Source organism: Thamnophis elegans, chromosome 13 (assembly GCF_009769535.1).
Source record: "Thamnophis elegans isolate rThaEle1 chromosome 13, rThaEle1.pri, whole genome shotgun sequence".
NCBI lineage: Eukaryota > Metazoa > Chordata > Lepidosauria > Squamata > Colubridae > Thamnophis > Thamnophis elegans.
In genome coordinates, this window is record NC_045553.1 from 3,174,033 (window position 1) to 3,192,841 (window position 18,809).

Sequence of the window (18,809 nt, forward strand, 5' to 3'; positions counted from 1 at the left end):
TGGGAAGCGACTAAAAATCCAGATCATGTTTATCCAAATTTGTCTCACCGTCAGAACGTCTCGTGTTAACCCAACGGATTAAGGTTGAACAGTGTTACCCCACCTGACTTTCGTGACTAAGATGGGACTCGTCAGTAACATCTAAAAGGCACGCCATTGGACAAAGATGGACTGCTCAATGGAAGGGCCAGGGAAAGGGGAGGAAAGGTAACATTTTGCAGGGGAATCTTCAGATCCGGCCTTGCTTTCGCTGCAACCACTTCGCCTTAGTAAAAATAAACCTATTGTGCTTCAACCGAATGGAATCCAGGGTTTCCCTTTCCTAGAGGTCCTGAGCTGAGGCAGGTCTGACACACGGCGGACCCAATTCCACACTTGAGGTTGAAGAGATCATGCCCCCAAAATGCCACCACGTGAGTCAGGTCACGACTGAGGCTCCCACACATCTGGCCTGCCCCCCGGCTCTCTCCCACGGTTGGGGTCTGGCAGATTTAGCAGGAGCAGGGCGCTCCCTGAAACCGTCTTTAGGCTGAGCATCCCGGGCACGATGTCCTGCCGTGTGGGGGCCCCCAAGCTCTGCAGGCAGGGCTGCCACTCTGAAGCAGCCTCCAGCATCTCGCTCTTCAGGCTGTGCACACGCTGGTGCTTCAGAAGGTTGGCGCTCTGGCCAAAAGCCCGCTGGCAGTGTGGGCATTTGAAGGGCCCCTCGCCCATGTGGATGCGCCGGTGCCGGATGAGGGTGGAGCCCCGGCGGAAGGTCTTCTCGCAGTGCGGACACTGGTAGGGCTTCTCCCCATCGTGCAGCCGCTGGTGGCGCATGTACTCCTGACGGCAGGTGAAGGTGGAGCTGCAGGAGGCACAGGGGTACGGCTGCTCCCCGGTGTGGATCCGTTGGTGCCAGACAAACTCTTGTTTGTAGCGGAAACTCTTCTCACAGCCAGGACACCGGTAGGTCTTCTCTCCGGCATGGCTCCTCTGATGCCAGGCAAACTCTTGCTTGAAACGGAAGCTCTTCTCACACTCCGGACACTTGTACGGCCGGTCGCCGATGTGGGCCCGCTGGTGCCACATGAACTCCTGCTTGTACCGGAAGCTCTTCTCGCATTCCGGGCACTTGTACGGGCGCTCCACGGAATGGGTCTTCAGGTGCCACGTCAGCTCCTGCTTGAAGCGGAAGTTCTTGGCGCAGGTGCCGCATTTGTGGGGCCACTCCGCCGTGTGGGTGCGCTGGTGCCACATCAGCTCCTGCTTGTGCCGGAAGACTTTGGCGCAGTCGCTGCACCGGTAGGCCTTTTCTCCGGCGTGCACCTTCTGGTGCCAGCTGTACTCGTGGGCGTATCGGAAGGTCTTGTCACATTTCCCGCACTTGTAGGGCCTCTCCTCCTTGAGGACAGCCCTCGGGCAGACGCCCGGCGTGGAGCAGTGCGCACAGGAGCAGGGCAACGGCCCTTCTCGGCTCTGGGACTCAGCAAGGGTCACGGGGCTCTTAACACAGCTGTTCTCACATTCAGGGCACACCTGCCCTGTCGGGAGAGCAGAACGGATGGGAAAACATTTCTGGCATTGAGTGCAGATCAGTAGCATCTCCTCGTGGGCGCCTGGCTGGGGGGCAGTGACGCTCAGGGGACAGAAACTGCTTTCTCCTGCCCCTCGACGTGCGGGCTGAAATTCCACTGGCAGAGCCTGCTCACCCACCAGGCTACAGTTCGCCCCTTTGGACCCCGTGTCCCAGGGGTCTGCTCCGACTAGGGAGGAATCTGGCCTGAGGGAGCCTCCCAGCCACTGCGGCTGTTCAGAGAGGGACCCGGACTCCTGTCCTCCCTTCCAGGCTGGTGGACAGTGGGGTAGTCCTGTATCGTCTTCATCCAGCGAAGGCTCCTGTTTGATGGTCTGCTGGCCTCCTGCTGGGACAAGAGGCCGAACAAAAGCATTACAAAAATGCAGGAGAGCAAACGTACTGTATAATTTGGAGTGGTGGGGGGAGAGAAAAATGACACATTACGAGCCACGGTGGCGCAGTGGTTAGAGTGCAGTGCTGCAGGCTGCTTCTGCCAGCTGCCGGCTGCCTGCAATTTGGCAGTTCGAATCTCATCAGGCTCAAGGTGGACTCAGCTTCCCGTCCTTCCAAGGTGGGTCAAATGAGGACCCAGATCGTTGGGGGAAAGAGGCTGACCCTGTAAACCGCTTAGAGAGGGCTGTAAAGCACTGTGAAGCGGTATATAAATCTAAGTGCTAAATGGGAAGGAAGGAAGGAAGGAAGGAAGGAAGGAAGGAAGGAAGGAAGGAAGGAAGAAAGAAAGGACGGACAATGGTTGCGCAGTGGTTAGAGTGCAGTACTGTAGGCTACTTCTGCTGACTGCCAGCTGCCTGCAATTTGGCAGTTCGAATCTCACCAGGCTCAAGATTGACTCAGCCTCCCGTCCTTCCGAGGTGGGTAAAATGAGGACCCAGATTGTTGGGGAGAAAACGCTGACTCTATAAACTGCTTAGAGAGGGCTATTAGCAATAGCAGTAGACTTATATACCGCTTCATAGGCCTTTCAGGCCTCTCTAAGCGGTTTACAGAGAGTCAGCATATTGCCCCCAACAATCTGGGTCCTCATTTTACCCACCTCGGAAGGATGGAAGGCTGAGTCAACCCTGAGCTGGTGAGATTTGAACCGCTGACCTGCTGATCTAGCAGTAGCCTGCAGTGCTGCATTTAACCACTGCGCCACCTTGGCTCTTAAAAGCACTGTGAAGCGGTATATAAGTCTGAGTGCCATTGCTCTTTTTTTTCTCCTTCCCTCCTTCCTCCCTCTCTCCCCACCTCCCTATGCAGTAGTTAGAAAGCAGTATTGCAGGCTAACTCTGCCAACTGCCAGGAGTTTGATCCTGACCACCTCAAGGCTGACTCTGTAAACCATTTGGAGAGGGCTGTAAAGCGCTGTAAAGCGATATACAAGTCTAAATGCTATTGCTATTGCAAACTCCAAATAGGGGCTTTCTCACAAAATGGCCGTTATGGGGACCGGGGTAGGAGCTTTGCCAAACATCTGCCTCCATGGGCGTGGCCCGTTGCAACCCAATGTGGCGAGGGGGGTTGGGCTAAGTGACCTCTAAGATCCCCTCCAACCCTTCGATTCTAACAAGGCGATGGTGAGCTGCCGAACCCCAAGGCTTCCCTGCCCCCCCAATTGGTTCACACTCCCACCGCAGAAACCTCCCAACTTCTCTGGAATGGATGGCCATCGCTGAAGTCTCCTCCTGCCTCCCGTTGGGTGAACCCTCTTCGGGGTTCTGCAGCGACAGAACGTACCCCCAAAATTGCCCTTCGGATCCTCTCTGGATTTTGGGAACAGTGCTCTCCCCGCACAGGGCTTCTCCCAGCCTTCGATCTGCAGGAGGACGCTGGGGGGCTGCGCAGCGAGACCTGGGGGGGGGGGACACAAAAGGGAGAGACGTGTGTGAATCCTGCCCCTTCGCTGCCCTTGAAGTAATAGATGAACCGAGTTGGAAGGGACCTTGGAGGTCATATAGTCCAATCCCCCCACCCAAGCAGGAGACCCGACACCATTTCTGACAGATGGCAGTCCAGTCTCTTCTTGAAAGCCTCTAGGGATGAAGCTCTCACACCTTCTGAAGGCAAGCTGTAGGTAGGTAGGTAGGTAGGTAGGTAGGTAGGTAGGTAGATAGGTAGGTAGGTAGGTAGGTAGGTAGGAAGGAAAGAAGGAAGGAAGGAAAGAAGGAAGGAAGGAAGGAAAAGAAAAAGGAAAGAAATAAACAGAGAGAGAAAGAAAGAAAGAATAGTTGGAAGGGAACTTGTAGGTCATCTAGTCCAACCCCCTGTCCAAGCAGGAGACCCTACACCATTTCTGACAGGTGGCAGCCCAGTCTCTTCTTGAAAGCCTCCAGGGATGAAGCTCCCGCAACTTCCGAAGGGAAGCTGTAGGTAGATAGGTAGGTAGGTAGGTAGGTAGGTAGGTAGGTAGGTAGGAAGGAAGGAAGGAAGGAAGGAAGGAAAAGGAAAGAAAGAAGGAAGGAAGGAAGGAAGGAAGGAAGGAAAAGAAAAAGGAAAGAAAGAAACAGAGAGAGAAAAAAAGAGTAGTTGGAAGGGACCTTGAAGGTCATCAAGTCCAACCCCCCACCCAAGCAGACCGATGGCAGCCCAGTCTCTGACCGATGGCAGCCCAGTCTCTTCTTGAAAGCCTCCAGTGATGAAGCTCCCACAACTTCTGAATAATAGAATAACAACAGAATAACACAGTTGGAAGGGACCTTGTAGGTCATCTAGTCCAACCCTCTGCCCAAGCAGGAGACTCTACATCTGCCTCTACCTGGGATCAAACTCCCAAACTCCCGAATGTGAAGAAACAGCTGCGCCCCCCTTGGGGGGAGGAGGAACCAAGGCGCAGCAGCTCTTTCTCTGAATTTATTTTTCCTTTCCACTTATTTTCTATCTTGATTGCAGGTAGTCATTCAGCTGTTACCGGTCGTCCTCAACTTACAGAATTCATGGCTTGGGACCTGGATATCTGCAGGACCGCCTCCTGCCACATACCTCCCAACGACCCATAAGATCTCACAGGTTGGGCCTCCTCTGGGTACTGTCGACCGGGCATTGCCGGTTGGCGACTACTCGGGGGAGGTCTTTCTCTGTAGCTGCCCCGGCCCTGTGGAACGATCTAACCGTGGAGATCCGGACCCTCCCCACTCTCCCGGCCTTCCGAAAAGCCACTAAAACCTGGCTGTTCCGGCAGGCCTGGGGCTGTTGACCCCAAAATACGGTCCAGCCCCATTTAGAACGGAGTGCATGGTGTGCTGTTTTTAAATCTATCTTTTCTTTCTCTGTATTTTATTTTTTGATTTATTTCTGTATTGTAAGCCGCCCGGAGTCCTACGGGATTGGGCGGCATATGAATGTTATTAAACTATTAAACTAAACTATTAAACTATTTAGTGACTGTTTCAAGTTTCAACGGCACTGAAAGAAAAAGTGACTTAGGGCCGTTTTTCACACTTATGACCGTTGAAGCATCCCCGCGGTGACGCGATTTACATTTGGCTGTATGGCCAACTGACTCACAGCGATGACGGTCGCATTCTCCCGGGGTTGCGTGATCCCCTTTTTTTGCGACTGTCTGACCATCAAAACCAAAGGGGAAGCCAGATTCACTTAACAGCCGTCTTCCCAACTTAAGGACAGCAGCGATTCACTCAACCCATGCGTCAAGGAAGGTCGTAAAACGAGACGAAGCTCGCTTAACAAATGTCTCACTTCGGCAACATACATTTGAGGGTTTCGAATTGTGGTTGTAAGTTGAGGACTAGCTGTTCTGGATCGTCGTCGTCATCATTGAACGACCCTATAACCCCTTGTGGGGTGGAGTCTGGGAAACTGAAGGTTTACTGGCCCGATGCCCTTCCTGTTGCCAGTATGGAGTTTTGTTCAGCAGATAGATTCACACTGTGCCCAGTGAGAGAACTAGCAGTGCTGGATCCCGTTTGCAGAGCTCATCGTGTGTGTGGTTTTTAACCAGGAAACCCCCCTACCCCACCCCCTAATGAAAAAGAGGTACCTAGAGACACCAGGGCTTCGTAGTTCTCCTTCATGACATCCAGGTAAAGGCTCTTCTGCTCATCGGTTAGAGTCTCCCACTCCTTTGCAGAAAAGTAGATCGCCACCTCCTCAAAGGTCACCCGATCCTGAGAAAATGAACCCAAGAGAGGTCAGCGCTGGCTCAGTTTCCTGTCTGGATCTCTTGGGGGGGGTGGGGGCCAAGCGAATGACAGCATCCGGCCACTGCTGGGGTTTCCCCCCCACCCCCGATTTCATTTCCCCAATTTGCATAATTTATATTAATTTTAAAAATTCTGTTATTCTGCTTTAGAATTGATTCTAAATTCTAATCTAAATTTATTCTACTATTCTAAACTCTATTCTAAATTTTATTCTATTCTAAACTCTATTCTAAATTCTATTCTATTCTAAACTCTATTCTAAATTCTATTCTATTCTATTCTATTTCCATTCCATTCTATATTCTATTCCCTTATTCTATTCTATTCCTTATTCTCTTCTATTCTATTTCGATTCTCTATTCTATTTTATTCCTTATTCTATTCTATTCTATTCCTTATTCTATTTATTCTATTCTATTCTTTATTCCAATTCCTTATTCCAATATTCTATTCTATTCTAATTCCATTCCATTCTATATTCTATTCTATTTTATTCTATTCCCTTATTCTATTCTATTCCTTATTCTATTCTATTCTATTTCTATTCTCTATTCTTTTATTCCTTATTCTATTCTATTCTATTCGTTATTCTATTCTATTATATTCTTTATTCCAATTGCTTATTCCAATATTCTATTCTATTCTAATTCCATTCCATTCTATATTCTATTCTATTTTATTCTATTCCCTTATTCTATTCTATTCCTTATTCTATTCTATTCTATTTCTATTCTATTTCTATTCTCTATTCTCTTTCATTCATTCTATTCTATTCCTTATTCTATTCTATTCTATTCTATTCTATTCTATTCTTTATTCCAATTCCTTATTCCAATATTCTATTCTATTCTAATTCCATTCCATTCTATATTCTATTCTATTTTATTCTATTCCCTTATTCTATTCTATTCCTTATTCTATTCTATTCTATTTCTATTCTCTATTCTATTTCTATTCTCTATTCTATTTTATTCATTCTATTCTATTCCTTATTCTATTCTATTCCTTATTCTATTCTCTTCTATTCCTTATTCCAATTCCTTATTCCAATATTCTATTCTATTCTATTCTATTCTAAACTTTAAGATGGCTGGACTTCAATTCCCAGAACCATGGCTATGCCCACCCACCAATCGGGCAGAGAACGGGTCGCTAGCATTTTTTAATCCCACCACCGAACAGAGGGCAGGCTTACCTGCAGGATGGGGTCTCCAGCCATCTCTTTCTCTCTCTCTCTCTCTCTCTGCGTTGCCAATCTCTCTACCATCCAAGTCCTTTGTTCTTGCAAGGGGATCAGTATCAATATGACTCCGGATCAACGTGAGACAGTTCCTTCTTCGGTATTAGGCAGATCTTGGGTGGGAGAGGGCAGCTGATAAGCAGGGATCTCCCAGGAGGACTGCAAGCCCATCACCTGCGATAGGATGTGGGTGTGGGGAGAGGGGGACAAGGGTAGAGGAGACATAAAGAAAAATGAACTTCTTCTCCGGTAACATTGCACTGCTAACCTTGGGCTTTAAGACCTTTGCCAGACCAATCCTTGAATACAGTGCGTCTGCCTGGAATCCACACTGCATATCGGACATTAATACGACTGAGCGGATCCAGAGGTATTTCACGAGAAGAGTCCTCCACTCCTCTGCTCACAACAGAATACCCTACACCACCAGGCTTGAAATTTTGGGCTTGGACAACCTAGAACTGTGTCGCCTACGATCTGACCGAAGCCCAGTGCACAAAATTATCTGTTACAACGTCCAACCTGTCAATGACTTCTTCAGCTTCAACCTCAATGACACTCGGGCAAAGCAATCGATACAAACTCAAGGTCAACGGCTCCAAACTCGATTGCAGAAAATACAACTTCCGCCCCAGAGTGGTCAACGCCTGGAATGCTCTACCTGACTCTGTTGTTACATCCTCAACCCTCCCCCCCCCCACAGTTTCAACCTTAAATTGTCTACTGTGGACCTCACCCCATTGCTAAGAGGTCCGTAAAGCGGACTTTATGGTTCTGGAGATTTTGTGATGAGTGAGTGGTATTTGGGGTTTACGCACATACATGCATGCATGCATACATACATACATACATATGTGCGCGCGTGTGTGTATATATGTATGTATGTATGATGTATGTGTATGTATGTATGTATGTGTGTGTGTGTTTGTGTGTGTGTATGTATGTATGTATATATATATGTATGTATGTATGTATGTGTATGTATGTGTATGTATGTATGTATGTATGTATAGATAGATAGATAGATAGATAGATAGATAGATAGATAGATAGATAGAGAGATAGAGAGATAGAGAGATAGAGATAGAGAGGGGGGGGGGAGAGTTACAGGTTCCAATCCCAATAAGGGTATGGCTAGCTGATGAGAGCTAAATAGCTTGAAATAGATCTATACTAGTCTCCCTTTATTTATTTATCAGCACAAATACAACATATATATATACACACACACATACATATACACACACATACATACATACACACAGACACACACACAAACACACACACATAAGAGGCAAAGAAGGATGAAAGATGCATCTGAATTAGAACAGTTTTAAGAGCCAGTTTGGTCTAGTAAGGAAGGTACCCAGCTCAAAACTAGGCGCCTGGGAGTTCTAGTTCTGCGTTGGGCATGAAAGCCCACCGGGTTACACTCTCTCTCTTCTCTCTCTCCCTCCTCTCTCTCTCTCCTCTCTTCTCTCTCTCTCCCTCCCTCTTTCTCTCCCTTCTCTCTCTCTCTCCTCTCTCTCTTCTATCTCTCTCTTCTCTCTCTCCTCTCTCTCTCCTCTCTCTCTCTTCTCTCTCTCTTCTCTCTCTCTCTCTCCCTCCCTCCCTCTCTCTTCTCTCTCTTTCTCTCTCCCTCCCTCTCTCCCTCCCTCTCTCTCAGTCCAATCCACCTCCCAGGATTGTCGCTGCGGGGAAAATAGGAGGAGGAAGAAATATTAAACATGGTTGCCTTGAGCTACTTATAAAAAACATATTCTAGGTGGGATCTAAAAAAATAAGAAAAAGCCACCTTTAAAAAAAACATGTTCAGAGATTTCCCTATTCAAAATATGCCTAAGTCAAACACACACACACACACACACACACACACACACACCAGCTGGAAGTGCAGCTACAGCATTCCAAACCCTTGGAAAGCTATGGGGTGGGGGGGAAAAGGCACCTCATACATGCAAATGCTATGCAAACATCATGCACAGATTAAGCATGCAAATCGGCCACAGCCTCTGGCTCCCGGAAGAGACTCCATGGTGCCTCTCCCAGCTGGCTGGCTACCATTGCTACAATGGCCTGGAGAGCTGGGGCGGAGAAAGGAGGGAGGGGGTGCGGCCTGGACACCCCCCCCTCCTTCCCTCTCTCTCTCTCCCCAAATGTGACACCTGCTTATCTGCAGAGCATGATCAAAAGGGGGCTTGCAGACTGGTGATGATGTCCTCCGAAATTCACCCCTTCGTTTGCACAATGAGTGAAGCCACTCATGTTTTCCCTCTCAACCTGGACATTGAATCCCCCACCACCACCACTACCACCCTCCCCCCCCACCAAGGGTTACCTTACCTTTATTAATATCATGGAGGTTTTCACCTGAGGGCAGGACAAGAAGCAATGGATGGGAACTAATCAAGGAGAGAAGCAACCTTGAACTAAGGAGGAATTTCCTGAGCGCGAGAACAATGAATCGGTAGAACAACTTGGCTCCCAGAAGTTGTGAATGCTCCAACACTGGAAGTTTTAACAGAAACGACTTGTTACTTGTCTGAAATAGTATAGGGCTGCCTGCATGAGCAGGGGGTTGGACTAGAACAGGGATCGGCAACCTTAAACACTCAAAGAGGCATTTGGACCCTTTTTCCCACACAAAAGAAAACACCGGGAGCCACAGAAACCTTCCCGTGCCTGGCTATTTCCTAGGCGGCCACAGAACTAGCATATGTAGTTGAATTAAATGTTCTGTTTTCTTTTGAGACTTTTCTTTTCTTGCATTTATCCATGGTTGGCTGATTGGGGATCGAAAAGCTCAATAAATCGCCTGCCGGCGGGTGTCACACATTAGCAGCTGTGACACATATTTTGAGCGACAGGGAGCCGCGACAGAGGGATGAAAGAGCCACATGCGGCTCCAGAGCCACAGGTTGCTGTCCCCTGGACTAGAAGACCTCCAAGGTCCTTTCCAACTATTCTATTCTATTCTACTCTATTCTATTCTATTCTATTCTATTCCATTTCATTCTTTATTCCAATAATCTATTCTATTCTATTCTTTATTCCAATATTCTATTCTATTCTTTATTCCAATATTCTATTCTATTCCTTTTTTCTGTTCTGTTCTATTCTATTCTATTCTATTCCATTCTTTATTCCAATATTCTATTCTATTCTATTCCAATATTCTATTCTTTATTCCAATATTCTATTGTATTCTTTATTCCAATATTCTATTCTATTCTATTCCAATATTCTATTCTATTCTATTCCTTTTTTCTGTTCTGTTCTGTTCTATTCCATTCCATTCTTTATTCCAATATTCCATTCCATTCCATTCCATTCCAATATTCCTATTCTATTCTATTCTTTATTCCAATATTCTATTCTTTATTCTGATATTCTATTCCATTCTATTCCTTTTTTCTGTTCTGTTCTGTTCTATTCTATTCCATTCCAATATTCTATTCTATTCTATTCTTTATTCCAATATTCTATTCTTTATTCCGATATTTTATTCTATTCTTTCTATTCCTTTTTTCTCTTCTCTTCATTTTTCTCTTCTCTTCTCTTCTCTCCCTCTTCTGTCTGTTTTGTTCTTTCCTTATTCTATTCTGTTCTGTTCTGTCCTATTTCTATTCTAACCATTTCTATTTCTATTATTTCTATTTCTATTCTATTCTCTCTCTGGCTGAACCCCCAAACACAGGCACAGCCCTCGACTTAACCACCACAACCGAGCTCAACAACAACAACAACAATTGATTATTACAGTCTTAGACCAGCGACCAGAGCAAATAAAAGCACTCAGTGTGTGTGTATGTACTACACACACACACACACACACACACACACACACACACCAAACTTCTAGCATCAAATAATACACGACGCCTACAATCCATCATCAAAGCCAGTCTCCATGATACACGGTCTGACTATAAAAGGCATCTGCTCAAAATCCAGGTTGCTAAGCGAAACTCCCACGGCCGCACGTGGAAAGTGGCCCCCCCACCGCCCCGGGCTTCCCCCACGCAGGATCCCCCTCCTCGCCCAGCAAGCCCCCTCTCCCCCCCAAGGGAAGAATCGCCGCGCCCGATCCAAGCTGGGACCAAGAGCAAACCCGCCAGGCGCAGCGCTTTACCTGCCGCCGTCTCTCCGCCCGGGCAGCGCAACCGGCGCCCGGCTCTCTCTCTCTGTCTCTGCCCGCGCCGAGCGCTTGGCAGGCCGAAGGCGGCGGGCAGGGCATGCCTTGCCAGCCTTAACCCTTCGCTCGCCGCAGGTAGAGCAGCTGGCGATCCGCCACACCGCCCCCGCCTGGCAGGGAAGCCGCACCCGGCGGCGCCCGGCTGGCAAGGCAGGAGGAACGGGCGCGGCCCCCGGGACTCCCTTCTCCCACGCCCGGCAGGCCTGTGGAAGCGAGAGTCCACGCGTCTCGCAGGGGGGGGTGGTGTCTTTAACCCCGCATCGTTGAGCGACGACGGAGGGGAAGGGACTGGTCCAGCTGTCGCTGTCCGGGTGCTGAATGGATGGGTGGATGGATGGTTGGTCCGCGGAGGGGGGCCCGCGCGGGTGGGTGGGTGGGTGGGTGGGTCTTTCGCGAATCCACACCCCTCCACCCACCCACCCACCCGCGTTTCTTCCGCGGGGAAGCCCCGATCTGCTCACCTCGCCTTGCGGAAGGAGGGGAGCCCCGCTGGGCCCACCGGCAAGGGCGAAGAAGTCCACGCGCGATCGCGGCTTCTACGGGGCTGGGCTGGGGAAGAGGCTGCGGGGGTTGCGGGTCCCGGGGGTCGGCAGGGAGTTCCGCGAAGCGGAGTAACTCGGGCAACCGAAGAGAGCCATTCAATCGGTGTGTGTGTGTGTGTGTGTGTGAGAGAGAGAGAGAGAGAGAGAGAGAAACAGACAGAGAGAGAGAGAAACAGAGAGAGACAGACAGACAGAGACACAAACAGACAGACAGAGACAGAGAGAGAGAGACAGAAGGAGAAAGATACAGAATGAGAGAGAGACAGAAAGAGACACACACACATAGATACACAGAAACAGAGAGAGAGAGACAGAAAGAGAGAGAGAGACAGGAGAGATACACACAGAGAGATACATAGACACACACAGAGAAAGAGAGAGACAGAGAGAGGGATAGACACACACACACACACACACACAGAACTTCAGGGGTTGGTTTAAGGTTTGCTGTATGATGTCACACAACCCTAGGAAGAAGCTGACACACAATTGGGCACCTGCACTGCCGCTTGTAGGCCAGTTGCTAGGAAAACGGGGGAGGGGGGGATCCCAGCCCGCAACTCCTTCCGAGGAGTTCTTTGGGGGAAAACTGCTCTTCCCCCAAAGAACTCCTCGGAAGCAGATCCAGCCTCAGGAGGAGAAGACAGATCTGTTCCATCGGGGTGGGCTAGATGGCCACATGGGTTCCTTGCTGCCGTTTCACTGGAAGCCTACTGCATTGGGATAGCAACCTGGAGAGGGCAGACAAACCGGAAGAATAGATCGCTCGTCTGAATGTGGAAGTACTCCAGTTCCCATCCTGCCACGAGGTTGTGCAAGATGAGAAGGGTAGTCCTTCACACCAGGGAAAAAACATCAACGTTTCCGGGTGTGACTGAAAAACTTGAGCAGAGGAATAATAACAACAATAATTGCATATTACATATCACACTATAAACATCCACACACATTCTACATGCACATATACACATTTATTTTTCTACATAGGTACATTGTTTTACATACACTGGTACACATGCATATCATTCATACGTATGTGCTAGTGGTTCCTGACTCCAGGGGGCGGTGCTCATCTCCGTTTCAAAGCCGAAGAGCCAGCATTACCCGAAGACGTCTCCGTGGTCATGTGGCTGGCATGACTCAATGCTGAAGGCGCACGGAACGCCGTTACCTTCGCACCAAAGGTGGTTCCTATTTTTCTACTTGCATTTTTTACACGGTGGATAATATATTTAAAGTTCCGGAGATCGTGATGTCTGCCTCTTCTTTTATAGCTAAGATAGATAGATAGATGATAGATAGATAGATAGATAGATAGATAGATAGATAGATAGATAGATAGATAGATAGATAGATGATAGATAGATGATAGAGCGAAAGATATAGATAGATAGAGTGATAGATAGATGATAGATAGATAGATAGATAGATAGATAGATAGATAGATAGATAGATAGATAAAATGATAGAGAGAGTGAGAGAGAGAAAGAGAGAGAGAGATGAGAGAGAGGGAGAGATAGATAGATTAGATAGAGATAGGAGAGAGAGAGATGAGATAGAGATAGGAGAGAAAGAGATGATAGATAGATAGATAGATAGATAGATAGATAGATAGATAGATGATAGATAGATAGATAAAATGATAGAGAGAGTGAGAGAGAGAAAGAGAGAGAGAGATGAGAGAGAGGGAGAGATAGATAGATTAGATAGAGATAGGAGAGAGAGAGAGAGATGAGATAGAGATAGGAGAGAAAGAGAGATGATAGATAGATAGATAGATAGATAGATAGATAGATAGATAGGTAGAGAAAGAGAGAGAGGTAGAGAGAGATAGAGAGATAGAGAGATAGATAGAGATAGATAGAGCGAAAGATAGATATGGATAGTGATAGATAGAGCGATAGAGATAGATAGATAGAGCGATAGATAGAGCAGATAGTGAGTGAGTGAGAGAGAGAAAGAGAGAGAGAGATGAGAGAGGGAGAGATAGATAGATAGATAGAGCGATAGATAGATAGATAGATAGATGATAGATAGAGCGATAGATAGATAGGATGATAGAGAGAGATGAGATAGAGATAGGAGAGAGAGATGAGAGAGATGGAGAGATAGATAGATAGATAGATAGATAGATAGATAGATAGATAGATAGATAGATAGATAGATAGATAGATAGATAGATAGATAGATAGAGTGATAGAGTGAGTGTGAGAGAGAGAAAGAGATAGAGAGAGATGAGAGAGAGGGAGAGATGAGATAGAGATAGGAGAGAGAGAGAGGGAGGGATAGATAGATGAGATAGATAGATGAGATAGAGATAGGAGATGGAGAGATAGATAGATGAGATAGATAGATGAGATAGAGATAGGAGATAGAGAGAGAGAGAGAAAGAGAGAGAGAGAGAACCCATGGAACGATGCATAAGAAGGCCAGCACCACCAGCTGAAGAACTGATAGTTGTTACTCCACATTGTTGTGTACAGTGTGTACATTCGATGAATTATCTTAGGGATTAGGCCGTGCTTCACCAAAATGTCCCCCATCAGCACAGCAAATGATAACAAGAAGGGTGTGAACCCATGAATGCTCTTATCTCTTGGAGCATTTGAAAAGCTCTCCGGGATTTGAGGGGCTGCCCCAGAGAAGAGGGGGGTGTCAACTTATTCTCCAGAACGCCAGGAGGCAGGAGAAGGAACCACGGATGGAAATCAACCAAGGAGAGAACCAAGAACCTGGAATTAAGGAGACACTCCCTGACAGTGAGGACAATCAACTGGGGGAGCCAGAAGTTGGCTCCAGAAGTTGTGGGTGCTCCATGACTGGAGTGTCAAGTGAGGGTGTTGTGATGGGTCAGGTGTCGGTCACCAGCGTGAGTCTTACAATCGGTCTTGTGTTGAGGTTATGTCAAGTGAGGGTCCCATCCAGGGGTGGGATTGAAAGTTTTTAGCAACTGGTTTTCTGCCAGGTTGCTGGGTGACCGTGACCTCAATGGTGGGGGGGAACGTGGCGTACTCGACCTTCTCATGGCGGTTCCACCACAAAACCGCGGTAGACTAAAGCGCGTGTGACTAAAGCGCGGTGACAAAACCGCACCGTCAAAACCGCGCGACAACAGCGCGCCGACAGAAGCGCGCTGTAACATAACCCTAAAAATAACCCGAAACCTAACCCTAAACCTAACGCTAAACCTACCCTAAACCTACCCTAAACCTAACCCTAAACCTAACCCTAAACCTAACCCTAAACCTAACCCCTAAACCTAACCCTAAACCTTACCTTAAGTTAAATCGCGCTTCTGTCGGCGCGCTGTTGTCGGCGCGCTTTTGACATCGCGGTTTTAGCGCCGCGGTGTTGTCGGCACGCTTTTGACGTTCGCGGTTATGTTGTGCCACGCTCATGGCAACGGAGGGTGCATTTTGCCCTCCCCAGGTTCTGGAGGCTTTCCCCAAGCTTCCAGGAGGGGGAAAACAGCCTCCCCCAGGCCCTTTTTCAAACTTCTGGAACTTCCAGGAGGTCCAGAGTTTCCATGGGGGTCCTGGCATCCAAAACGTGTGGCCTGGAGACTCCTAGGCGGCTAACCAGTCCTTGCAAACACTGGCGAACCATATGCAAAATTAGTCCAAACCGTCTGAATCCCAGCCCTGGTCACATCAGGGCATGGACATCTAACGGGTCAGGTGTGGGTGTATGTCAGTTGAGGGCCTTGGGTCAGGTGTGGGTGTGCCAACTGTGACAAGAAAGATTGCCAAATCGGCTGCAACTCAAGCGGCTTGCTTAGCGACAATAATCCTCTTTCCAATTGTGGTTGTAAGTCGAGGACTACCTATACAGAAATGGGGGGGGCTCTCCGTCTTTGCCTCTGAAGGGCCCCCCTCTCAAAGATGGCTCGTTTGCTTTTCCTGCACACAGAGATGTGACCCCCCGACAAATTCCACAATAGTCCGTGTCTCTGATTTTGTTTTGTTGCTGTCGTTTTCCGAAGCGAAGGGTTGGCCTCTGTCAGCGTTGGCCAATCGTTGAGGGAGCGAACGAAACTTTCTTCTTGGGGTGGATCCAGGGCTTCCCCAGCCTTTGTGGAAGCTCCCTGGGGTGCCCGGGATGATCCCCCCCAAATAACCGCCGTTCTCTGCCCGCAGCTTCCGGATCCGGTTCTGCAAGTGATGTATCACACCTGAGTTGGGCAGGCGGTTCTGGTTGGCGCCCGGGGAGGGGGAGCAGACAGTGCCCGATGGGTGGCACTGGCTCCATCCTTAGAGAAAAAGGGAAGAGGGCACAGAAGGGGAGCGGTCAGAAGGCTTTAGCAGCAGGAAGCCAAGCAAGATAGCGGCCAAAATATTGTAGTCAAAGCGCATAAACTACCTGAGTATCTCTAAGTTTGCTCAACTTATCAGATTATAGGACAGCTTCTCCTACCTTCCCCAAAAGCTAAAAATGGGGTCAAGGACCATCCGGATGTTTGTGTTAAAATATTCATGAGTGGGAGAGACATGGGAACAAGGTCAGCCAATGAATAGGCATGGAAATAAGGCAGCCAAGGGGAGCGTAAACAGATCTGAGTCTGTGCAGAGAATTGAAACAGAAACTTAAGCAGTCTGTGGCTGTGAAAAGTAAACTAGGCAGCCTGTCTGGGCTTGTCTGCCGAAATGAAGCTAACTGCTTGTGTTTGCCTGTAACTCTCCTGCCTCGTGTTTACTTGGAAGAACCACCTGTTGGTATTGTACATTTATTATATCTATTCTTATGTCTATAAAGAAGTTAACGAATCCTGCTGCATCCGTTATCTCTGTGTGTCTTCTGGATGTGAGTTTACGCCACAAACTCTTGACAATTCATCTGCAAAGCTAATCAGGTCTCCAGATCAACCCTTAGGGGCAGGAAGCTCCAGCACATCATCAATTTGGGCTCAAAATTGGGAGATCTCTAAGTCCAACGTGGCGGATGGGCAGGTTGGCCAAGGAAGGCTTGGGACCAATGGCTTCGGAGGTTCCTTTGGCAACTGGAAATGGGTCTGTCCCATCCTTCGCCAGCCATGCTGGCATTTGCAGGGCAAACCATCTGGATGTTGGCCATAGGGGAGACCTTGTAACCCCTCCCTCCCCATGAGCCGAGGTGGCGCAGTGGTTAAATGCAGCACTGCAGGGCTACTTCAGCTGACTGCAGTTCTGCAGTTCGGCTGTTCAAATCTCACTGGCTCAGGGTTGACTCAGCCTTCCGTCCTTCCGAGGTGGGTAAATTGAGGACCCGGATTGTTGTTGGGGGCAATATGCTGACTCTGTAAAACCACTTAGAGAGGGCTGAAAGCCCTATGAAGCGGCATATAAGTCTAACTGCTATTGCTATTGCTATCTGGGGACGCTCTCCCCCTTTTCACCGTAGAGAAACGCCTTCTTTTCTGACCCAGGAGTTTCCAGATTCTTGCAGGATTTGCTGGATAAAGGTCGGGAAGGGAGGCGCACAGGTGGACATTCAACGCGAGAAGCTTGGCTACGGCTCGAAAAAACGCAACCTTTGTGAACAGGACATGAAAAGCAACAGGGCCCGAAGCCACCTGCAGAAGGCCGGTATTATTACATGGAGGGAGTGATCTACTACCACATTCAGTCCAAAACGGCATCGTCCATCACACAACGGTGGATTTTGCGGCTGAGAGTAATGCAAGATTCCGGAGTTACTTGTGTTTTCACCACTTCAGTTAAGAGATAAATGATCTTCTTCTTCTTCTTCTCCCCCTCCTCCTCTCCTTCTCTTCCTCCTCCTCCTCCCCTTCGTCCTCTTCTTCTTCTCTGCCTCCTCCTTTCTTTCTTTTTCTTCTCCTCTTCCTCCTCCTCCTCTTTCTCTTCTTCTTTCTTCTCCTCCTCTTGCTCTTCCTCCTCCCCTTCCTTCTCCTCTTCCTCCTCCCACTCATCCTCTTCCTCTCTGACTCCTCCTTTCTTTCTTCTTTTCCTCCTCCTTCTCTTCCTCCTCCCCTCTTCCTCTTCCTCCTCCTCTTCTTGTTCTCCCCTCCTATTCTTTCTTCTCCTCCTCTTCCTCCTCCTCCCCTTCCTCCTCCCCTTCTTCTCCTCCTCTTTCCTTCTTCTTCTTCTTCTTCTTCTTCTTCTCTGCCTCCTCCTTTCCTTCTTTCTTCTCCTCCTCCTCTTTCTCTTTCTCCTCCTCCTCCCCTCTTCCTCTTCTTGTTCTCCCCTCCTATTCTTTCTTCTCCTCCTCCTCCTCCCCTTCTTCTCCTCCTCTTTCTTTCCCCTTCTTCTTCTCTGCCTCCTCCTTTTCTTCTTTCTTCTTCTCCTCCTCCTTCTCTTCCTCCTCCTCCTCCTCCTCCCCTCTTCCTCTACCTAGTCTGCTGCTCGGAAGTGAAACTGAAACTATTCTCTCCTCCTCTACCTGTGCTTGCTTGTATTTGCTACCACATTGGAAAAACCTGTTCGAGTGTTGTATACTTATTTCATGTGTTATATTATATGTAAAGAGAAGTTAATGAATCCTGCTGAATCAGTTACCTGTGTGTGCTTTCTGGATATGATTGCTGCAACAAATTCCTGACACGGATCGCGGGATTTTTTTTTAGTGGAGGACATCAAGTTGGGGGCAACTAAGTCCTGTCCTCTCTTGCAACACTCACCCCTCTGTCTCAAGATCCAGTTCCTCCTTCGGTTGGTTGATGGGCCTGGGATCTGCCTTGTCTGTCCCACAAGCTACCTTCTCCCGGCCAGCCCACAACTCACCAACTTTCCCTTCTGGCGATGGCCCCAACCTGGAGTTGTCTTTCCCCTGTCCTTCCTTCAACCAGCTGCGCTGCAGGGCGAGGATATCGCTCATGTGTTCCTATGGAGAAGAATAACATTTGCAAGCAATCATTTACCTTTTGGGCCCATTGTCCCAAAGGTGCTATTTTTTTCCCCCAAGAGGCCACTGAACTTTCTGTTTTTTTCCTTTAGATTCAAAGGTTTTATTTCTTTTAAAACACAAATATTTCATCATTCGTCAATCATTAAAACATCGAAGTACAAATTTTTTTTTTTGTCTTTGTGCCCCTCCCTCCCTCCACCCCCCCCCTGCCCTCCCCTCCTTCCCCCCACCCCCACCCCGACTTCCCAGAACCCGTACACGGTATGGATTT

The 18,809-nt window shown here is 48.2% G+C and overlaps 1 protein-coding gene across 1 annotated transcript; it reads right to left on the reverse strand.

Moving 5' to 3' along the window:
• Positions 1-423: 423 nt before the first annotated feature.
• Positions 424-6,940, reverse strand: LOC116516703 (zinc finger protein 501-like). Its single transcript, XM_032229350.1, has 3 exons — positions 6,917-6,940; positions 5,559-5,685; positions 424-1,523 (listed from the first exon to the last, which is right to left on the reverse strand). Exons 1-3 carry the CDS (start codon positions 6,938-6,940, stop codon positions 424-426), a joined length of 1,251 nt encoding a protein of 416 aa, XP_032085241.1.
• Positions 6,941-18,809: the final 11,869 nt, after the last annotated feature.